Source organism: Saimiri boliviensis, chromosome 14, assembly GCF_048565385.1.
Source record: "Saimiri boliviensis isolate mSaiBol1 chromosome 14, mSaiBol1.pri, whole genome shotgun sequence".
Taxonomy (NCBI): domain Eukaryota; kingdom Metazoa; phylum Chordata; class Mammalia; order Primates; family Cebidae; genus Saimiri; species Saimiri boliviensis.
The window spans coordinates 52,273,377-52,296,058 of record NC_133462.1 but is presented as its reverse complement, the minus strand read 5'-3'; the positions used below and the strand labels follow the sequence as shown (position 1 = coordinate 52,296,058).

At 39.2% G+C, this 22,682-nt stretch overlaps 1 protein-coding gene across 2 annotated transcripts in view; it reads right to left on the bottom strand.

The window, feature by feature from the left end:
• ZNF281 (zinc finger protein 281) overlaps nt 1-22,682 on the bottom strand; it is a 32,090-nt gene that overhangs the window by 9,079 nt on the left and 329 nt on the right. Inside the window, exon 2 of one of the 2 annotated variants that reach the window (XM_039466897.2) lies at nt 1-22,682. This exon is cut by the window's left edge and continues 9,079 nt beyond it. In XM_039466897.2, the coding sequence (XP_039322831.1) occupies nt 20,010-22,664 (2,655 nt within the window). In that variant the 5' untranslated portion in view covers nt 22,665-22,682 and the 3' untranslated portion in view covers nt 1-20,009. The other variant, XM_010348992.3, reaches the window with a different exon arrangement.

The following is a 22,682-nucleotide window of genomic DNA, read 5'->3' as shown; positions in this document are numbered from 1 at the left end:
ATATTAAGTCTTACTGCAGCCGTCACTGAAGTGGGAGCGGCCAAAATGAAGTTCAATCCCTTTGTGACTTCCGACTGAAGCAAGAATAGTAAAAGGCATTTCAATACACCTTATCACATTCGCAGGAAGATTATGTCTTCCTCTCTTTCCAAAGAGCTGAGACAGAAGTACAACGTGCGACCCGTGCCCATCCGAGAGGATGATGAAGTTCAGGTTGTACAAGGACACTATGAAGGTCAGCAGATTGGCAAAGCAGTCCAGGTTTACAGGAAGAAATATGTAATCTACATTGAACCGGTGCAGTGAGAAAAGGCTAATGGCACAACTGTCCATGTAGGCATTCACCCCAGCAAGGTGGTTATCACTAGGCTAAAACTGGATAAAGACCGCAAAAAGATACTTGGACAGAAAGCCAACTCTCACCAAGTAGGAAATACAAGGAAGAAACAATTGAGAAGATGCAAGAATAAAGTAATCTTAGATACAAGCTTTGATTAAAACTTGAGACAAAAAAAACAAACATGAAGTACCTTCCAGATACCAGGCAATGTGCAACGCACCATGAACATAGTAATAAACAAGAGTGATGAGTGCAATGTTCTGAGATTGCAATGTTCTGGGCTGGCCTTCTTTTTTTTTTTTTTTTTTTTTTTTTTTGAGACAGAGTGTCGCTCTTGTTACCCAGGCTGGATGCAATGGCACGATCTCGGCTCACCGCAACCTCCGCCTCCTGGGTTCAGGCAATTCTCCTGCCTCAGCCTCCTGAGTAGCTGGGACTACAGGCACGTGCCACCATGCCCAGCTAATTTTTTGTATTTTTAGTAGAGACGGGGTTTCACCACGTTGACCAGGATGGTCTCGATCTCTCGACCTCGTGATCCACCCGCCTCGGCCTCCCAAAGAGCTGGGATTACAGGCTTGAGCCACCGCGCCCGGCTTGGGCTGGCCTTCTTGCAGGAACAGAGAGGAAGCCCATGTGAGTAGGAGAATAGGATGCGATCACAGAAAAGTTAACGGGAGAGTGGCTCTGAGGGCCTCACAGGAAGTTTGAGTTTTCCTCTAAGAGTAGTATGAAGACACTGACGCAGGCTGCAGTTTAAAACAGGGGAGTGACATCGCACAAATGATTCTAGAGAGAAATGGATTGTATGGGGACAAAAATGAAAATAGGGAGAAGAGCTGGGGAGTTAAAACAGTCTTAGAACAAGAGATAATGGTGGCTTGGACCTAAGCGGTGACAGTGGAAATGAGGAAAACTGATGGGAAATATTTTCTAGACACCAACCAATAGAATTCGCCAACAGGCTGAAACGTGGAGAATTCAGTAAGTCTAGAGTTTGGGGCTGGGTGGGGTCGGCGTCCTTCCCATCACACATACCGCCTTTCTTTTACCTTCTTGTAAAACTCGCTTCTTGTAAAACTCGCCTCGTGACATTTGGCTATACACCTCTCCATCACTTCTCTTGGCTGACATCTATTTACTGCCTGGCCGTTTCCTAAGAACACTAGAAATGGCTCCGTTCCTCCCCACAGCCTGCCATCTTTCATAATATCCTCGAGAATTAAGTGGACCAGTCATCCATCATCACTCTGCCCCTCACTTTCTCGACCACCGTATCTCCAACTTTATCCCGCCCTGTACCACTTCAGTCACATCTCTCACAGGCACACCCTAGACCTTGCCAGGCTCCAGCCTGCTCTATCACTGACATGAAATCTGACATTCCGCTTTGAATGCAACTTTTCTCCTTGCAGCTTCCTCATCTATTCCCACCAGAGCTGTTTTCTAAATCTCTCGGGACTTTCCTTTTCCCGTCCTGTCCCCTCTATCTAGCTTAGATTCCATCCCTGCATTCAACACTCCATTTCCCATTGTTGTCCTGTCTCGCTGCCTAGCAAATCCACTCCACTTGGCACCACTGACTACATAGTCATGGCCACTTTCAACTTGGCATTTGTTTTCTCTACACTTATTCATTACTAACTCCTTCTCATCTTTTTAAAGTCTCAGTGGTTCCTAAACTAGAATACATTTCCAGCTATACACATTCACAGCACCTTTACTCTTTGTCCTCTTTATACTCTGCTTCTGGCTCTCCTTTGCCATGGACTTTAATTAAGCTCCTTGAGGGAAGGGCCATATCTGATTCTTGATTCTACTCAGCAGCTAGCAATGCCTGGCACTCAATAAATACTGCTGATGAAGTGATGTCATATTTTAAAAGCTGGAACATTGAAAATGGAGTTATTTTGGACTAGAAAAGTGAAATCATAACATTTGGTCTTTCACTAAACTTACCTATTTGTTCCTTTGTATGTAAAGGAAACACTGACTCACTAGGAAACTGATATAAAATTTGCTTATCGCCAGCAGAAATTGATTGACCAGCTCTTTTGATGTCCTTGTGACCACTGGTATAAATCTTCAACATATTTGGCTGATGTTAGGATCTATTCAGCAGCATAGAATATCTGAAACAGGGACTATTATAAATGCTCATTTGTTCCTTTTTGACAATTTTTTTCCTTTTGTTTTTGAGACAGTTTTGCTCTTGTCACCCAGGCTGCAGTGCAATGGCACGATCTTGGCTCACTGCAACCTCCACCTCCTGGGTTCAATTGATTCTCCTGCCTCAGCCTCTCAAGTAGCTGGGACTATAGGTGTGAACTACCACACCCAGCTAGTTTTTGTGTTTTTAGTAGAGACAGGGTTTCACCATGTTGCCCAGGCTGATCTTGAACTCCTGACCTTAGGTGATCCACCCGCCTCAGCCTCCCAAAGTGCTGGGATTACAGATGTGAGCCACCATGCTAGGCTGACAAATTTTTATTTAAAAGAGCTAACACTGAAATTTACTCTTAAAAATTTATGCCAGTGCTAAGTTTAGAATTTAAGAGGAAGAAAATCTGCTGGAAAACACTGATTAGTGCACATCCACATGATAAAATGTGAAGTGTCAACAATGAAACAAATATGTTACATATGACATTAATCTTACAATTTTTTTTTTGCTAAAAATCACCCAAATGTACTAGTCAAGTTAAATCCTTAAAAATAAAAAAGTATGAGTTGCCTCTTAATGAGATAATAACAAAGTATGTGCTTGTGTTGAGAAGTATCTGTACGCACTTAAATTGTGGTTTTTTGCTTGTCATTCATGTACTTACAATATTTAAGTCAAATCCCAAATATAAGCCACAAATTTTGTTTTCCTTTCTACATATTCTTTAGAAAAGGTTAAATGGGCTAACTACTTAAACAATTAGAAGAAAGCAGTCATCAGATTATAAACACTAGCAGTAGAAAATCATGCAGTAATTTTGTTAAGAAAAATTTCAAAGTATTTTCAAGCTCTCTTTGATATCTCAGTTCATTCTGTAGGCAAGTCCTGTGTTAAACGGCTTCAGAAAATGTTGTTTAATCGAATATAATTCCAAAATGTAGTTAATATGTAAGCACTAGAGTTGTTTATTCTTCAATCTGTTACATTTTAAATTTTTTCTCTATTCTAAATCAATAATCAACAAAATCAAACTGCATGGTATATAACGACCCTGACTCCATTATAGAATGTCTATTTCTGAGAAAATTATATTTCCTTTATGTGCTTATTAATACATATTAAGCAAGAATAATGCTGCGACAAGAAGACCTAAGCGTTTCTATAAATTGTTGTTGGGGAAACAAAATGAGGAAGGTGGTAATAGTAATTTCCTTACATTCATCTTTCCAGTGGAAACAGTAAAAATAATCTGATCACAGAAACAGAAAATAGTCTACCTTTTGATATTATAAAATTTGCTTTCTACAAAAAAACCCCACTTTCCCAGTATGCAAATTCCAGATATTAGCATTACAAACTATACTCATTGGAAACTGCAAACAGCTGAACCAATAGCATCAACACTGCCTAACTGAGGAAACACAAATAGGACATGGGAAGATTCCATTAAAAAAAAAGAATGAGTAAAAATAGAAACCACTCCTAGACATTCAGTTAGCCCAGTTTTGCCAGTCACCCTCTTTTATGTAACACAGGCAGGTTAGGATTCCTTGGGCTATAGGTCTTTACCTATCAGAGGGCATTTTCCTGTTCTGTGCTTTCATGGTCACAGCAGTCTTGAGAATGAGCCAGGCAAATATTTTTATATCCACTTCATATTTATGAAAGAAGTGACCAAGAAAGGTTTAACAGTTTCTTCAGAATCATGTAGCTCAAAAGTTCTGGAGTCAGGATTAGACCTTAAACTGCGAGACCCCCTAGGCTTGAGCTCTTTTGAGACCATTACGCTGAAACTTGGTGCCAGGCTGGATCTTGAACACAGTGGGAAGTCTCAGGAATCTCAAACTAATCCTACATTTGCATTCTAGCTCCATTCTTTCTGGTGTTTCTCTGGTAGAAGTTTCCTAACACAATTTGTTCATCTGTAAAATGAGATTAATATTACCCTGCCTTTCAGTTTGTCAGAATTAAATGAGGCAAAGCCCAAAATCACTGATGAAGTAAGTGTTCAACAAATGACAATATCCAATTCCCACAAGCAGCCTTGGAACTTTCATAAGCAATGCCAGCTTCCTCAGGAATTATGCTTTATATGTTAGTACATCATTCCCATGTTATAGGGCTTACAGCAATCCAAGGGCTCTGTATATACAGCTCCAAAAGCCAGCATTCCAATCAATGGACTAGAGTTTCAACTAACATCTAAACCACTTTTAACAATGTAACAGGGCCCCTCCCTCCTCCACCTTTACCAGTAGTTCCTACCAATGGGAAGCAGTAATTATTACTCATACACTCTGCCACAGTTGTATGCCACATAAAGGTATTACTCAGATAATGCATACAAAGTAAGACCTGGCTTTCAGGAAGTCAGGAAGATTTTTTTTATTCTGAGACAGGGTCTCACTTTGTCCCCCAGGCTGGAATGCAGTGACACAATCTCAGCTAACTGCAACCTCTGCCTCCCAGGCTCAAGCGATCCTCCCACTACAGGCACACACCACCACACCTGGTTAATTTTGTATTTTTTGTAGAGACAAGGGTTTGCCATGTTGCCCAGGCTGGCGTTGAACTCCTGGGCTTGAGATCCACCCGCCTCAGCTTCCCAAAGTGCTGGGATTACAAGCAACTGCCACCATTCCTGGCTAATTTTCGTGGTTTTTGTTTTGTTTTGTTTTGTTTTGTTTTGTTTTTGTTTTGTTTTGTTTTGTTAGGTTCAGTCTCACTCTTATCCACCAGGCTGGAGTGCAATGGTGTGATCTCGGCTCACTGCAACCTCTGCCTCCCTGGTTCAAGTGATTCTCCTGCCTCAGCCTCCCGAGTAGCTGGGATTTCTGCCACCCACGCCTTGCTAATTTTTGTATTTTTAGTAGAGACAGGGTTTTACCATGTTGGCCAGGCTGGTCTTGAGCTCCTGACCTCAGGTGATCTGCCTGCCTCAGCCTCCAAAAGTACTGGGATTACAGGCGTGAGCCACCGTGCCTGGCCAATTTTTGTATTTTTTGTAAAGGTAGGGTTCCGCCATGTTGGCCAGGCTGGTCTTGAACTACTGACCTTAGGTGATCCACCCACCTTGGCCTCCCAAAGTGCTGGGATTACAGGTGTGTGCCACTGTGACTGGCAGAGAATTCTTTTTAAAGAAAAGGGAGTGCAGTGGCACATGCATGTAATCCCAGCACTTTGGGAGGCTGAGGCAGGCAGATCACTTGAGGTCATGAGTTCGAGGCCAGCCTGGTCATGGTCAACATGCTGGAACCCTCTACTAAAAATACAAAAATTAGCCAGCATGGTGGTGCACACCTGTAATCCCAGCTACCTGAGAGGCTGAGGTGGGAGAATTATTTGAACCTGGGAGGTGGGGGTTGCAGTGAGCCAAGATTGTGTCACTGCACTCTAGCCTGGGTGACAAAGCAAGACTCCATCTCAAAAAAAAAAGAGAGAGAGAATACTGAAATAAAAGTGGGATTTGATGACTAGAAACCCCTACTTTAACTAATTTATCATTTTATTTATTTAGAAAGGGGTCTTACTATCTTCCCCAGGTTGGAGTAAGTGGCTATTCATACAGGTGCAATCATAGTGCCTGAAACTCCTGGACTCAAGGAATGTTCCCATCTCAGCCTCCAGAGTAGCTGAGACTACAGGTGTGTGCCATCACATCTGGCTGCTTAATTTTTAAATGTTAACTATAAATATAAAATTAAAATAAATAGGGAGTTTTGGTTAACCGCAAATAGATTTGTCCTCGTGAAGGAAATTAGGCTGATCTCAAACTCTAAATACCATGTAATAATCCTAATCTGTAATCATAATTAAGCCAGAAATTATCCAGTATATGCCAGGTTTATTAGAGATTTGAGAAAAACCTACTGATGCTTCTAACGTTCCATTAGTGAATTTTAGAATTTAAGAAGCAGTAAATTCCTTAATGTTGTTGTCAGATAAAATAATCAAAAGTAGGCCGGGTGCGGTGGCTCAAGCCTGTAATCCCAGCACTTTGGGAGGCCGAGGCGGGTGGATCACGAGGTTGAGAGATCGAGACCATCCTGGTCAACATGGTGAAACCTCGTCTCTACTAAAAATACAAAAAATTAGCTGGGCATGGTGGCACGTGCCTGTAATCCCAGCTACTCAGGAGACTGAGGCAGGAGAATTGCCTGAACCCAGGGGGCGGAGGTTGCGGTGAGCCGAGATCGTGCCACTGCACTCCAGCCTGGGTAACAAGAGCTGGAGTCTCAAAAATAAAATAAAATAAAATAAAATAAAATAAAATAAAATAAAAAATAATCAAAAGTGGCAACCAAGCAAGCTTAAATAATTGAATGAGATAGGCGCAGTAGTTTTTTGTAAAAAAACTTTACTAAAAATTGTCCTTTTTTTTTTTTTTTTTTTTGAGACAGTTTGTTGCCCAGGCTGCAGAACAATGGCACGACCTTGGCTCACCACAACCTCCGCCTCCCGGATTCTCCTGCCTCAGCTTCCCAAGTCGCTGAGATTACAGGCATGTACCACACGCCCAGCTAATTTTGTATTTTTAGTAGAGACAGGGTTTCTCCATGTTGCTCAGGCTGGTCTTGAACTCCAGACCTAAGGTAATCTGCCCAACTTGGCCTCCCAAAGTGTTGGGATTACAGGCGTGAGCCACCGCACCCACCTGGCCTAAATTGCCCATCTTTAATCACACCTAGCCTTGTATTCATGTCTTAGTGACTAGTCAGGTTACCTACATATTCCAAAAGTGAGATTTCTATGTGTTCCCCAGCTATTTCAATAGTGGTGTATCTTTTAGAGTAGTTTCCCTACCTCAGCACTACTGACATTCTAGGCTACATTAATTCTTTGTTCCTAAAAACAGGTTTGATTGCATTTGGTCCAGTTGGTATTTCACCTTATTTCATGGCGCAGGGCCCCGGGGTCGGGGTCTTTGTGCAGTACTTGGCGAGGTGTGTGGCTGGGGGAGATGAAGCAGGTCAGGCCTGGGAGCGTAGGAGGGCTGGGACTCCTTAAAATCTACTGATAAGCTGCATAATTCTTTGTGATGAGGGGCTGTTCTTGGCACTGTGGATGGCTAGCAACGTCCCTGGTCTCTCTCCATTAGATGCCAGTAGCACACAGCCTGGCTCCAAGTTGTGACAACAAAAATGTCTCCAGATACTGCCCAAGGTCCTCTCAGAACAAAACTACCCCCAATTGAGAACCCCTGATAGTCACTCCTTTAGTGTCTTTATCCCTACAAGACTCTTGTTAAAGTGCACATGCATTCCCTGGAGTGGTTAAATACGGATCTGTTTATGAGCCCTTACTCCACGTGGTGGGTGCTTATAAGCACCACTTTACAGATGAGGAAGTTCAGCTTGAGGAAAATGAAGTAACTTTACTTCTATTCAATGCCAAAGCCAAGATTTTAAATTAGGCCTAACTATAAAACTTTATACATGGCTCGTTCTGTAAGGCCACAAGACCTCTCAAGAAAGAAGGCATAATGCAATAGTAGTTAAAAACAAGCCCACAAGATTTGAAATCACTAAGGGGGTTCACCAATTTTACTGGTGATACAATGTCAGGCACGAGCAGATCTCTTCCCTTCCTGAGCCTGTTCTTCACCAGTGACATGAAAATACTCTCATTTAGAGCACACAAGGGACATGTGAACTATGACATACAACAGTAATACTATAGGCCAGGCGTGGTGACTCACACCTGTAATCCCAGCACTTTGGGAGGCCGAGGCAGAGAGATCACCTGAGGTCAGGAGTTGAGACCAGACTGGCCCACATAGTGAAACCCTGTCTCTACTAAAAATACAAAAATTAGCGAGGCATGGTGGCATACAGCTGTAATCCCAGCTACTCTGGAGGCAGAGGCAGGAGAATCACTTGAACCCAGGAGGTGGAGGTTGTAGCGAGCCGAGATGGAGCCACTGCACTCCAGCATGGGCAACACAACAAGACTCCATCTCTAAAAAAATGGTAATTATAAAAAAAAAATTTTTTAAATACTCATGGTTGGATACTAGTACCCTAAAATCTCTTCCCGCAGATTCACTTTCCTATCTCCTTTGGGTCTTTGCTCCAATGTTACCCTTTTCAGGACTTCCCTATCTGAATAAGCACACATCTATCATTTTCTGGTCCCGTTTTCTTCCTAGCACTTAACTCTAACCCACATTATCTGATGTATTTGTTCAACCAGCTCCTCCATTAAAATTTAAGGGCACTTAATTTTGTCCTTTTCACCTTTATGACCTAGACTAATGTTGGCATATAATGGGTACCCAGATATTTGCTCAGTGGATTCGTTTTTATAAAACTAAACCAGTGAAATTTGAATTAGGGATCAACTGGATGGATTTTGATGAGCAGAAAGGAAGGTCAAAGAGAGTGTTGGAGCATAAGTGAAAGAGTTTTAAGACAATGCTTCTCAAATTCTAATGTACCTGGAGCATCTTGCTAAAATGAAGGTTCTCATTCAGAAGGCCTAGGGTGAGGCTGAGACTGCATATCTAACATACTCCTAAATGATGCTGGCCCACTTTCACAGCCAGGCCCTAGACAACCAAAGAGGGCATTTCGGTAGCATCTAACCAACTTTGCACTAAGACGGGAATCGGAGCAGCAGAGGGCTGATTAGATGAATTGTTAATAAAAGGTACATGCCATCTCTCTCTGTATTGCTTTCCTTTCAGCTTCTAAGGCTGTTAAGATCCAAGTAATGCTTTATGGAATGAAGAATCTAAAAGTCCCAGTACTACACAATTTTATATTCACACAGCACCTTTTTCATAATGTAATCCTCATCTATGTATATTTTAGTCTTGTTTTGGAGGTGATGTGCTGGAAGGTTAATATTTAAATACATATATTTAGCTTTATTTCTGATTGCCATATAATATACTAATTACTAATGTATCAGATTTCAATAGATTATGAAATGCTTTCTTTTCCACAATCATTTTGCTTCAACATCACTTAATAGTTAACACAACACATACACAACTTGGGAATTTGACAGCTGGTGTATTAGGAGCAGTTTAAAATCACGAGATTGAAAGCAGCTAAATGGAGGAGAGAATATATTCCAAGTAAGTGCAAGACCAGGCAGTTGTCCATCAAGTTTCGATTTAGATAATGTAACTGGGACTAAAATCAAGAGGAGCCCTGAATGTCATTCATTTCCAAGTTATAAATTATGTTTACTTACCTCTGGTAACAGCAACATGCTTATTTTTATTACAAAAGACAATTCTTGGCCAGACATGGTGGCTCACTCCTGAGTCCCAGCACTTTGGGAGGCCAAGGCGGAAGGATCACTTGAGGTCAGGAGTTTGAGACCAGCCTGACCAACATAGCAAAACCCCACCTACACTTAAAAAACAAAACAAAACAAGCCGGGTGCAGTGGCTCACGCCTGTAATCCCAGCATTTTGGGAGGCCAAGGTGGGCAGATCACCTGAGGTTAGGAGCTCGAGACCAGCCTGGCCAACATGGCGAAACTCCATCTCTAATTTTAAAAATACAAAAATTAGCCAAGTGTGGTAGCAGGCACCTGTAATCCCAGCTACTTGAGAGGCTGAGACAGGAGTATCGCTTGAACTCGGGAAGCAGAGGTTGCAGCAAGTGGAGATCACACCAGTGCACACCAACCTGAGCAACAGAGTCACACCAGTGCACACCAACCTGAGCAACAGAGCGAGGCTCCATCTCAAAACACACACATACACACACACAGACACACAGACACACACACACACACACACACACACACACACACACGCAAACCCAAAAGACAATTCTAAATCAAATCAGTAAAGCAAAGAAAAACTGTAAAATTATCTAAACATCTTTTTCATCCCTAATTTAAAATCAAGTGATGTTGTATTTATAAAATATGATTAAAACAGATTCATTTATAAATTCCAGCTTTTACTATGCTTCAGTTTCATAGAAATGGTGGCAATATCCGAATTTTTAAGACATCCATTACCAAAGTAAGAACTATTTAAAACATTTTTGTTTTACTCTATTAAAATAATACATTGAGGTGATCATTTCTAAGATTCATTTCACATACTCACCATATATTTACTTAGTATCTTTAACATAATTTCCACCTTTCAATACATATTTCTAGAAATGCATTATAATCTTATGAAATGAAAAATTTCCGTTTTCTCCAAACAATAGTTCCCTAACTTATATTTGAAAAACCCTAACAACTGCTCCTGTCCAACATTTGAGAGTCACCTAAAAAATGTGAAGTGGCTATTCTTGAAAACAAGGAAAAAATGGATATTCCTTATACATATGTGAATCAAGATTTCCAGATACAGTATCTGTTCTGTGAAGCCCAATTTTCTAGGAATGTTTATAAGAAATGAGCTTTTTCAAAACTCAAGGCAGGTTCAGGCACTACTTGCCTCCTGTTGATAGCCTAAACTTCTTGCCTTTCTCTTCACAATCTTAACAGCTCTGAACACATTAATCTTATTTATTGCAGAGCAATGTCCTCACCATCTGCTCTTGCTAGTATCTCTGAAAGTGTATTTTCTATATTCAGCCACCAGTGATTTGTGTTCTGAATATTTTATTAAAAAGCAAATACATGTATAACATACTTCATAAGCCATGTAATTTAGATGATCAAGTTTATCTGTACTAAACTTGATCATCTAAATAACTGCATGGCTGATTTGGTACAGATAAACTTTATCATCTAAATAACTATACATGGCTTATAAACAAAATTGACTTAGGAAAGACAATTCTACATATACATTGAATTTCTGCTCTCACATTCACTATAAATAAAAATGGTATCATTTACTTTGTATTACAAGTCAGTTGTTTAGTGTTTTTTTCCAATTCATATACTTACCCATAGTGAATTACAGTAATTCAAAATTTCGTTTTAAGAGAGAAAATTTAATGTTATCAGAAAAAAGCTTCAAAGCAAGGGACTCCTTTTTCTCTCCTCTTTTCCTAAATACTACCTCTTCTCCTTTTTATAGGACATGTACACTAGCATTATTAGCAAAAATACCATTATCTCCTTTATATACCTTTGTCTCTCCTTCTCAAATATCAATTAGTTTCAGACATTTAATAAAATCAAAGTGAACAAAATGAAAAACCATAAATTTTTTTTTTTTGAGATGGAGTCTCACTATGTTGCTCAGGCTGGAGAGCAGTGGCCTGATCTTGGCTCACTGCAACATCTGCCTCCAGAGTTCAGGCGATTCTCCTGCCTCAGTCTCCTGAGTAGCTGGGATTACAGGCATGCACCACGCCCGGCTAAGTTTTTTTTTCAGTAGAGACAGGGTTTCTCCATGTTGGTCAGGCTGGTCTCAAACTCCCGACCTCAAGTGATCTGCCCACCTCAGCCTCTCAAAGTGCTGGGTTACAGGTGTGAGCCACTGTGCCCAGCCATGTTCTATTCTATCGGGCGACTCTAGAAATCTTCCCAAATTACATTTTAGTTTTGCCTTCATATACATTCCTATCACTCACCAGCAGTATCCCACAGGAACCCATTATCAGTTGGCCATTATTATCAGTCTTCCACATGTATCTAATTCAAATGTTTAAGGTCTTTAAGTGTATGACCATGGTAAACATGCCAATTAATATTAATCTCCTTAGATCTTTCTTCACTCTGTCCTTACACAACAGTCATTCCTTCCCTTCCTAAAACAAACCTGCCACAAGTTTTAATAGTTTGTTTTTTACAGCATGTTCAACATTCATAGGTTGTTTTTTAATATTTTTTCAACTAAACCTGGACACTCTATGTTAAGTGTTGTCATAACCTAATTTTTTATTTACTAAAGAAGCAATGGTTCTAATTACCCTTGCAAATTTTCTCAACTAAACCTTTAAGAGATCAAATTACCAACATAAACATTCATAAAAAGAATACACAGCTAACTATTCCAAATGTGACTGAGTATAGAAATGTGTATGATATCTTAATGGACATCATACAGAAATTAAACATTTGGACCTTCTACAGCTGTACCCTGAAATCCAAAGGAATAAAATTCCTCAGTAATTTACCTTACAAACAACATAATCCTTAAAATGCTATATTAACACAATTTGAAGATGCTGATTGTAAGGCTACTTACAACAAAAGTGAGAGCAGTATAAGAACAAGTTTTAAAGTGACTTAATGCATTTATGCAGTGCTAGGAAATCTTGCTCAGTTTTCTAATATGCTTGACTGAATAAAATTTACATATTAGAAAAAATAAAAAGAAAAAAACAAAAGAAAATTGACACGTTGGGTCTATTAAATGCAAACATTTTCATAATTTTTATCCCTATACCTTACCAACTTGCAAGATGAAAACTTCGGGTCTCATTTCAGTCTGCTTTCTAATCTATACCAGGCACTTTGATTGTTTTGGGCCACAAAGTAAAAAACTGCAAGTCTTAGAAAAGCTCTTTCCAGTTCCACCACTAAGCTGATGAAGGTCATGGGTTGTCTATTCATGGAGACCCACAATGACACCCATTTACAGTTCTCATTATCCTCCAAAAAGAAGGAACTCTCTTTCAAATATTTGCACTTGGCTTCCTTGTAGGCAGAGCCTAGTTTATGCACAAACATAAAATAGTTATACTGCTGCTGATCTTGTCATCCAATTTTGCAATCCACTCTTTAAAATGAATCTAAAAAATGTCACTTCCAGACTTTTAAAACCGTATTTATTCCAAAACTCAGTATTTAAAATTGTAGGTCCCATTTAAAACTTTAACTTTCCAATAGATAATACTTATAAAACAAGATTCTTATCTAACGTAGAATAAACAAATGAACTAGTCACAAGTTAAGATTGTAAACATTTTTTCAAAGCAAAACAAAAAATAATTAAGGGCTTCCAATTTTTTATAATCACTCACACTTTTCCTTTGTTGTAACACAACATGACTTCATACACTGTATTTGTAAATTTATTTTTTGGTGGGTAAAGAATTTGGATTCAGAGCTTTGGTCTTAATTCCTAAATTCTGTTCATATTCATTTGATCACATATGACAATTTTGACTGCAATTGTTCCAGTAAGAAAAAAGTTATTTAAAATTCTTATCATCCAATGGAAGTTGTGTGATTTTATGAGTTACTAAAGATTTAATACATAAACACAAAGATTAGCCATCTTTTTCCTAGATTGGAAATGTAAACAGAAGTTCACCACAGTTGTCTGTTAAGAGTTATTTATTAATTGTTCCACAATAGTTCTAAAGTTCATAACAAACCAAAGTACTAAAATAAGTCTGAACTGAAAGAACAACAAAATCAGAACACAGTTTTCCAACTAAAGATCTTTACTCTTTTAACACTGTTAATATTGGAGTAAATTTTATATTCCCTATTTTCCTTCAAAATCTATTTCTTTTCTTCTCCATTCTAAGATATCCCTTAATTCCCTTTACACTCAACCCCTGCCCATTATTCTTCTATTCTCTATAAACACGGGAAATACATTTTCCCCTCTAGAGTATAAGGCCCAAATCATTAAATTTTTTTCCAGCTATCTATCTACACTTCCCAAGATACCAATTTCAACATATAACATGCTTTACAAGGCTTATCATGCACAGTACATTTCAACCTAGCTACTGACACTCAGGCTATAATGAAGTACAGACTGTTATTAAGAACTCAATATTATTCCTCCTAGGTAAAAAGTGTAGGTTGGCTTGGGGTTTTTTCACTTTTGCCCCAACTTATGTGGGAAGCTACTCTGCAACTGAAGAACCACAGTAGTTGACTGTAATCGTTGTACACTATAAACACAACTTTGTTGACAGAAAATAATAAACTACTGTCAAGTCTACCTATATGGTAGTTATTATAAGAAGTGCAAAGAATTATAAAATCTATTCAACTAATTACTAGACCAATTTATCATAAAACTCTTTATGTAACCTAATGAATTTCATAAATGCTAAGTTGTGAAACTGCAGATAAATCAATTCAGAAGCACCCCCAATATCTGATTTTTTTTTTTTAGGTTTTAACTTTCTAATTATCTATACAATAAAATTTCAATATTTAGGATGCCTTCTAAATTCTTAGCCTGGGGTCCATAACTAAGAATTTATTTCAAAGTTGGAGATCTTGTGAGCATGTAGACTGGCTTGCACATTTTCATTTGTTGATGTATTTCTACTAATGTAAAGGGGCTGGGGGGCCATCAAGTCTATCAGCTGCCCAGAGTCTGTGACCCAAAAAAAAACATTATGCATGACTTCTATGAGTAAACCAAAGATTAATCAAGAATTTAAATAGAATCTATTTAAATTAGTCACACTCAAATACAGTCAAGTGTAAGACAACAGAATTCTAAAATGCTGTGTTCATGCTAATGTTCATTTTAAATGTTACCAACAATATAAAAAAATACAATGAGAATACAGTATTTTCCCTCAGTATCGATCAGTCTTATAGAGGGTACAAGCAGACTGGTAAACCACCACAGACCTCTCTTCTTAAACACCAGGGCGGATCCCATAACAAAATATTCATGGAACATTACTGACATAACTTCACCCAACATGATGCATGGATCATATCACAGCACTAACAAAAGGGTCTTGTATCACATTTAAAAAATGAAATCCTATCAGTATGTTATCATAGAAAACATGAAGACCATAAAACTCAGAAAATGATAGTCTTCAGGTATGTTTTACTCAAAAAGTAGAAGTTTGAAGTTCAGAAGCTAATTATTTTAGGTGAGGGAAGTTCTTCTATTTAATAAAAGCCAATGGGGGGGCAGGTGTGGGGCTCACGCCTATACTCCCAGCACTCTGGAAGGCCAAGGCGGGCAGATCACAAAGTTGAGACCAGCCTGGCCAATATGGTGAAATCCCCATCTCTGCTAAAAACACAAAAATTAGCTGGATGTGGTGGCCGGCACCTGAGGTCCCAGCTACTGAGGAGGCTGAGGCAGGAGAATCGCCTAAACCTGGGATGCACACGTTGCAGTGAGCTGTGATTGCGCCATTGCATTCCAGCCTGGGCGACAGAGCCAGACTCTGTCTCAAAACAACAAGAGCCTATGAATTTGGAAGGTAGACATTCCATGTGACCTCATGAAGCCATATTGTTCAAACTGTCACCCTGTCATCTGGCATTTTGTAGTTACTTGTCATTAGTAGCATTCAGGCTTAAATGCTACTAATGGCAAGTAACTACAAAATGCCAGATGACAGGAATGAATACAAACATTTGCCTCTCTCATCTGATAAGCCTAATACAAAAAACTAAAGTAGAAATAGCTGTATCAGTTTGCAACTTTTTAAAAGCACGCTAAAAATTAAAGTATAAATGTTTTTCACTGTTCTCATTATTAAATTACCTCAAAAATACTGACCAGCAATTGCTAAATTATGGTAGTCCTTATTCTGAATTTCCAGTAGCACAACAGAAATCCAAAAGCATTGTTTCCTACTTCATACCCTAACATCTTTAAAAAAAAAAAAAAAAATCTTAATTTTAAAATGATCATATTCAGAGACAGACATTCCACAGAAGAAATAAAGGCAGGTGGACAGGTTAAAAAAAAAAAATCAATTTGTTAGAGTCACTCTAGAACACAGAATAAGTCACCTGTACAAAGAAATCAAAAGTTGGATTTCCATGCAGAATCATTGAGATTCTGCTTAACACTCTTGTTCAAGAAAATGACCAAGTCTAGGAAACACCCTTGGGCAAAAAAAAAATTGTAATAAAATAAAAAATTACATTTCCTAATCACAGAGCCTCACAAGTACAGATATTTCTCTACAGAGAAATTCATGCTTATACGCAATATAAATCTTTATCACTGGGCGCAGTGGCTCATACCTGTAATCCCTGCACTTTGGGAGGCTGAGACAGGTGGATCATCTGAGGTCAGGAGTTCAAGACCAGCCTGACCAACATGGTGAAACCCCATCTCTACTAAAAACACAAAATTAGCCAGGCTGGTGGTGCATGCCTGAAATCTCAGCTACTTGGGAGGCTGAGGCAGGAGAATTTCTTGAACCTGGGAGGTGGAGGCTGCAGTGAGCTGAGATTGCGCCACCGCACTTCAGTATGGGCAACTGAGCAAAACTATGTCTCAAAAAAGAGCAACACAAAACTTTATCATTTCCTGTAATACTATCATATACCAAAAAACCCAAAGCCTCAAAGACCTATTCGAGACCTGTATTTCTCCTTTAGCGTATCTATTCCCAATTCCTTAACATTGTAGCCACTAAATTTCAAAGCACAATTGTCTTATGATCTACTTCTTCTCCTTCAGGTTTAAAAGTTTACTAATACTATTACGTATTTACGATTTTTCAGTTTCTGCATCTTATTTATAAGTTTAGTGCTTTCCTTCTAATATTTATACTTTGAACTTTTAAAAATATTGCTAACTATGATTTAATACCTTCTTCTTACCTAAAATGCTCAAGACCATCATAATCCAAATTGTACTGTCATTTTATCACAACTTTTTAAAAAACATTTTTTTTTTCCAAATCTGGTTCCACATTATATTACCTTTTTGAGGCAGAAAAGGATCCACCTAAAACCAGAAGCCAATGGAATCTGATTTAAAATAAAACCTCAATAAATAATTCCTCTGGAGTAGTATTAAGATGGCTAACCCAATTTAAATAAAACATATTCTTATTTGTATAATATTAAATTTCTATTCTTCCGTATTACTATGCAGCTAAAACATAATGTTCATATAATATTCAATGTTCATAAAACATTACATTTCCTAATCACAGAGAATTTAGTAACATTGAATATAAATGTATTTCAAACACTGAAATATAACTGTTTTATGAACATTGAATATCTTATGAACATTTAACACTGAATAATGTTTTATGTCCATAGTAATATAGAATAGAAATTTAATATTATATAAATCTGAATCCAATTTTTTTTTTTTTTTTTTTTTTTTTTGAGATGTAGTCTTGCTCTGTTGCCCAGGCTGGAGTGCAGTGGTGCAATCTCAGCTCACTACAACCTCCGCCTCCTGGGTTCAAGCAATTCCCCTGCCTCAGCCTCCCGATGAGCTGGGACTACAGGCACACATGACCACACCTAGTTGATTTTCTGTATTTTAGTACAGGTGAGGTTTCACCGTGTTGCCCCGGCTGGTCTCAAGATACTGAGCTCAGGCAATCTGCCTGCCTCGGCCTCCCAAAGTGCTAGTATTTCAGGCGTGAGCTACCATTCCCAGCCTCGAATCCAATTGCAACTAAAATAAACCTAGAAACATAAAATACCTAAGTTAAAAAAATACAATTAAAATACAAGCCTCTAAATGCCATGGATGTGAATATTTTATATAATGTTAATAGAAAAATCTGAAAAAATGTGACTAGATATTAAGTGATACCTCCTTTCTTCAATTTTGTGATTAACAGGACTTTTATTGGTAGTAAACTAGAGCAAACAATCAGAATAATACATATGCAGTATTCAGTACACACAATAAAAGTTAAAGAAATTCAAAACCTGTATAAAACAAACTGGAGAAAAATCATACAGCTTAAGAGATACAGTGGTAAAGGTCCTCTCCATCCTTTGATTACAGCTTGTACTCTGTACTCAACAGAACTTACCGCACTTACTGAAATAAGAAATAAACACTTTTTAGTACTGAGTGTATTTAAAAAGATTAAGTACATTTTCTAAGAATCTTGTAATGACAAGTTGGTGATCCTTTAGCAGCTAAAGCTAAAGGTAAGAAAGTGGGAAAAGGAAATTAACTAATACTTTGTAACAATATTTAATATTTCTTATATTTCCAAACACTGCTTTTATAACAGAAGTGTTTTACACTTGCACAATATTAATTACTTTATCATACATGGAAGCCTGCGGTAGGCTGATTACACAATAAGACTGCAAACAACCAGTGGTACTTTTCTGACGTCAGAAGAGTACATAAGACTGAAACATCACCAAAAGTACATAAAAAACTCATCAGCATAAACATCAAAGTACATTAAAAAATATAATCAGGAAAAAAATACAATTGCTAAAAAGCAGTTTAGAGTAGAGCCACTGCCTATCAGTAGCTTCAAATGGCAATTAGCGTTCATAGCAAGTTTTGATGACTTTACAAGACCCCTGTACAATACCAACGCACCCTTCTGCTAAAATGTACATTAAAGGCCGCAATTTCACAAAGAGGTTCTGATGTTATTACTATATGCAGACACATTCTTAACCCTCACAGGAGTTATGTCACCAGTTGGAATTATAACCTTATTAATATCTATCCAAGAACATGAGGTTTTATTATATCTGGAAATCTGTATGGGTTTTTTTTTTAAAAAAGGTGGGTTTGAGGGATGTTTACCCTACTGTTTTGTATTTGGATGTCCTAATAAAGCGCATAGTAAATTACCTACTGGAATGTAAATGGTTCTAAAATTAAAACTGTCAAAATAGAAAGAGGGAATAAGGAAGGCCCGGGAACTCTTAAGAAAGAGGCTAAAAACAAAAATTAAAAAAAAAACAAAAACAAAAACAAAAACATAAGTGTAGGTAATATGTAATAGCACAGAAAAAAAAGAATCATTTTAGGCCATGTATAATAAATAATGCATACCCCAAATTTCAGTTAATTATATGGGTTCTAATACTGGAACCAGCTAACCACTTGGGCTTCAACACTGTACTAGATGTCAGTAGAATCGCTTAATGGAATTACAGCCTTGTTACAGTTGGGATAAAGAGAGGGTGCTTTTTTTTTTCCTTGTTTTGTTAAAGCTATCATTCCAGGCTTTGATCAAAGATCCAAGAATATTTGTTCTACCAGGCTGGAATGAACATGGTTTGGAAGTTCAGAGTACATTTAAAAGCTGCAAAATATAGGTAGCCAACAATCTCAGAATTTTGGATCAGCCCAGATGGAGATAGCAATTTGAAATGTTTTCGATCCCTTACTTAAATGACGAAATGTTTAACAGCCCAGAGAGAGCAATTTGAAATGTTTTCGATCCCTTACTTAAATGATGAAATGTATATCATACTATCTGTAAATTGGATATTCCATTACAGTGATAACGTACAGAATTCCCATGCGTTATTACACTTTCCTGAGAGTAAAGCAATTAGAATAACCTTAATCCTAGCAACGAAGTTTTTTTTGTTTTGTTTTTTTGTAGGGTTTTTTGTTTTTTTGGTTTTTTTGGTGTTTTTTTTTTTTTGCATTTAAAACATTTGGGCTATTCCCTGACGATCTATACATGTAAATTTGATTGCTAAACATTGTCACTTTGAATGTCAAACTATTTTTAATCTATTGATTTTGATTAAAAATCATAATACAAACAGCTAAAATCACGCTAACAAAATAAACTAAATATGAAAAGTTGCATTGAAAGGGCATTACATTATTCTTAATAGGATCGTGTAGAAACATTCCAATGGCAGTGTTCTCAAAATAAAACAAAATTACATTAGAAGACTCCCAGCCTGGTCACTTTTGGGACCTTACCTGTAACTCTGACTGGTGGGTGTCTTTACTCTTGTACTACATGGCTCACTTACATCAGACATCATATTTGTATACCCTGAGAAATCTGACACTGAAGTCCTTACTCTATGGTCCACTTCTCCATTAGAGTTAGTGATAAAGGTCATTGGCACCCTGCTGCCCGACTTAAACTGAGAACCAAAAGCTTGTGCAAAGTTCTCAATCTGGTACGTTGTTCTAGGCTCTATGTCTTTCTGAGGATCTATCTGGCTAGCTAACTCCTGAGATGGAATCTGAAAGCCTGTTGAGGACTCTAAGTTTTTCTGTTCCTTCTGGCTAGTCAATTTCTGAGATGACTGGAAGGCTGATGAAGTCTCTAAGTTCTTCTGAGAATCTATCAGATCATCCAGCTCCTGGGAAGGTGTCAACTGCTGATGTGTAGCATCCAAAGCAGACAAATAAAGACCTGGCTGAGAGCCAAACAACATCCCAAAAGGAGGCTTTGGCAATGAGGATGGCAAGACTGAGGTAACAGATGGGCCGAAACCACACTCCAAAGGAGATGTAGTGTATATTTGTTTTTCTGGAAACAAAGTGTGGTTGTGGAGAGGTGAAGACAAACTGACAAATTGGAAACCGTGTCCAAGAGTAAAACTTGCATTAGTGGATTTTTCAAAAGCCTGTTGGAGGTATTTGGAGTATTCTTGCAACATGCTTGCTTTATCATTTGAAGGTGTTTGGGTGCCTGGGCTCAAATTTTCTTCTTGAACCAATTCTGAGTGTTCTCCTGAGGTGTGTAAATCCACTCGTGGTTCTGTAATATTGAAAGGATCCTCTTTCTGGCTCTCTGATTTGTTGGAATACTGATCCAAAATACTCTGTAAAACCTCATCAGGAATTCCAGACTTGTCATGACAAGACTTAATTTCAGCATTTAGAGCTGAGGAGTCAATGAGTGACAACGGTGCCTCGCTGTCCAAAACACTGACACCTGCAGACTGAATGACAGACTGTTGGGAGACCATGTGTCCTACGTTTATAGAAAAGGCACTGTTGCTGCTGGCAGTTGGTAAATATCTTCTTTTCTTTGAAAACTGCATGGCATCATCATAATTACTACTTATTTGACCTTGTTTGCCACTCGTACTTTGGAGAAGACCAATGGTCTCCACACTACTATTCGATACTATGCCAAGTGAGCCACTGGGTTTTCCAGACAAGGATTTCTGTCCAACTATGTCTGGTAACGGTGACACAAAATTCAGGTAGTTTTTATCTGTATTCTTTCTGCTTCCTTTCTTAAAGATCAATTTTGGCACCCTTTTCTGCAGTTCATCTATTCCAGTGCCAATTATGCCTCCAGTGGAAGACACAGTAGGCATTTCTACAGAGTAACTCTGCATGCTGATATTATTTGAAATCTGTGACTCATTTGTTTTACCGGTCTTCTGTTCCTTTTCAATAGCTATGCTTTTTGACTTTGTTTTTCTCCTTGAAGAACTTGTATTTCCCTGAGACAACGCAGCCAGATTACCCATATTGTTATGGTTTGATGACCCCGGTTCTGCCCCAGTGGCTCCTTTAACTATGACTTCACCACATGTGCGCCTGTGCTTCAACAATCTATCAGTCCTTGAAAAATACTGTTGGCAAGTGTCACACTTATATGGCTTTTCTCCACTATGTGTCCTCTTGTGTCTCTCCATATGGTACTTCTGAATAAACTTCATGCTGCACTGATCACATCCAAATGGCTTCTCTCGACTGTGAATTTTCTCATGTCTCTGCAGCAGGTATTTCTGAATGAAACCCATGCTACACTGGCTGCACTGGAAAGGTCTTTCTCCTGTATGAATGAGGACATGTCTCCGCAGGTGATAGGAGCTTCGAAAAGCAGCACTACAGTGATCACAGATATGAGGTTTCTGACTGGGGGAGAGGATGGCACCTTCTCCATCTCCAACCAAAGAAGGTTTGGAAGATGCACTTGGCTTCCTCTTGGCTTTGATTCCCTGAGATTCTGGCTTTGGCCTTTTTGCCTTTTTGACATTAGTGTCCTGCTTTGGCTCCTCATTGCCATGGTGGTCATCAGTCCTGCTACTGCTGCTGAGTAATACGTCACGGTGGTGCTGGGCTGGCTGCTGCTGGACATGCTGGTGGAGAATACTGAGGTCCTGGATGACGCCGTGACTCCCCCCTTCACTGCCTCCTAGGCCTGGAGACCGCTCTTCAGCCCCGGCAAACAGCCCCCCATAGTGGTGGTGGTGGTGGTGGTGGTGGTGGGACTGCTGTTCCTCGGGATCCGCGGGTTTCTCCTGTTTGATGCTAACCAAAGACTGCAGGAATCCCCAGGAGGTCCTCTGCGAGGGGAAGGCCGCGGCTGACGCCGCCGGCTCCTTCTTGAAAGTCATGTCCGGGGCTGGCGGAGGGGGGGGCTCGGCGGCCGGGGCTGCGGAGGTAGAGGAGGATAACACGCACTGCGGGGGAGGGGCGGCCGAGCCCGCCGGCCGGGTGAAGCTGGTGACCGGGGGGAGCCGGTGGTTGAACATGACCATACCCTGGGGGAAGGAGGGCTCCATCTCCGCCCTCCTGCCGCCGCCGCCGCCGGAGCCGCTACCGCCGCTACTGCCGGGACCGCCGCCGCCGCTCAGGAACCCACTGCCGATTTTCATGCCCCGGAGGAGGCCTGG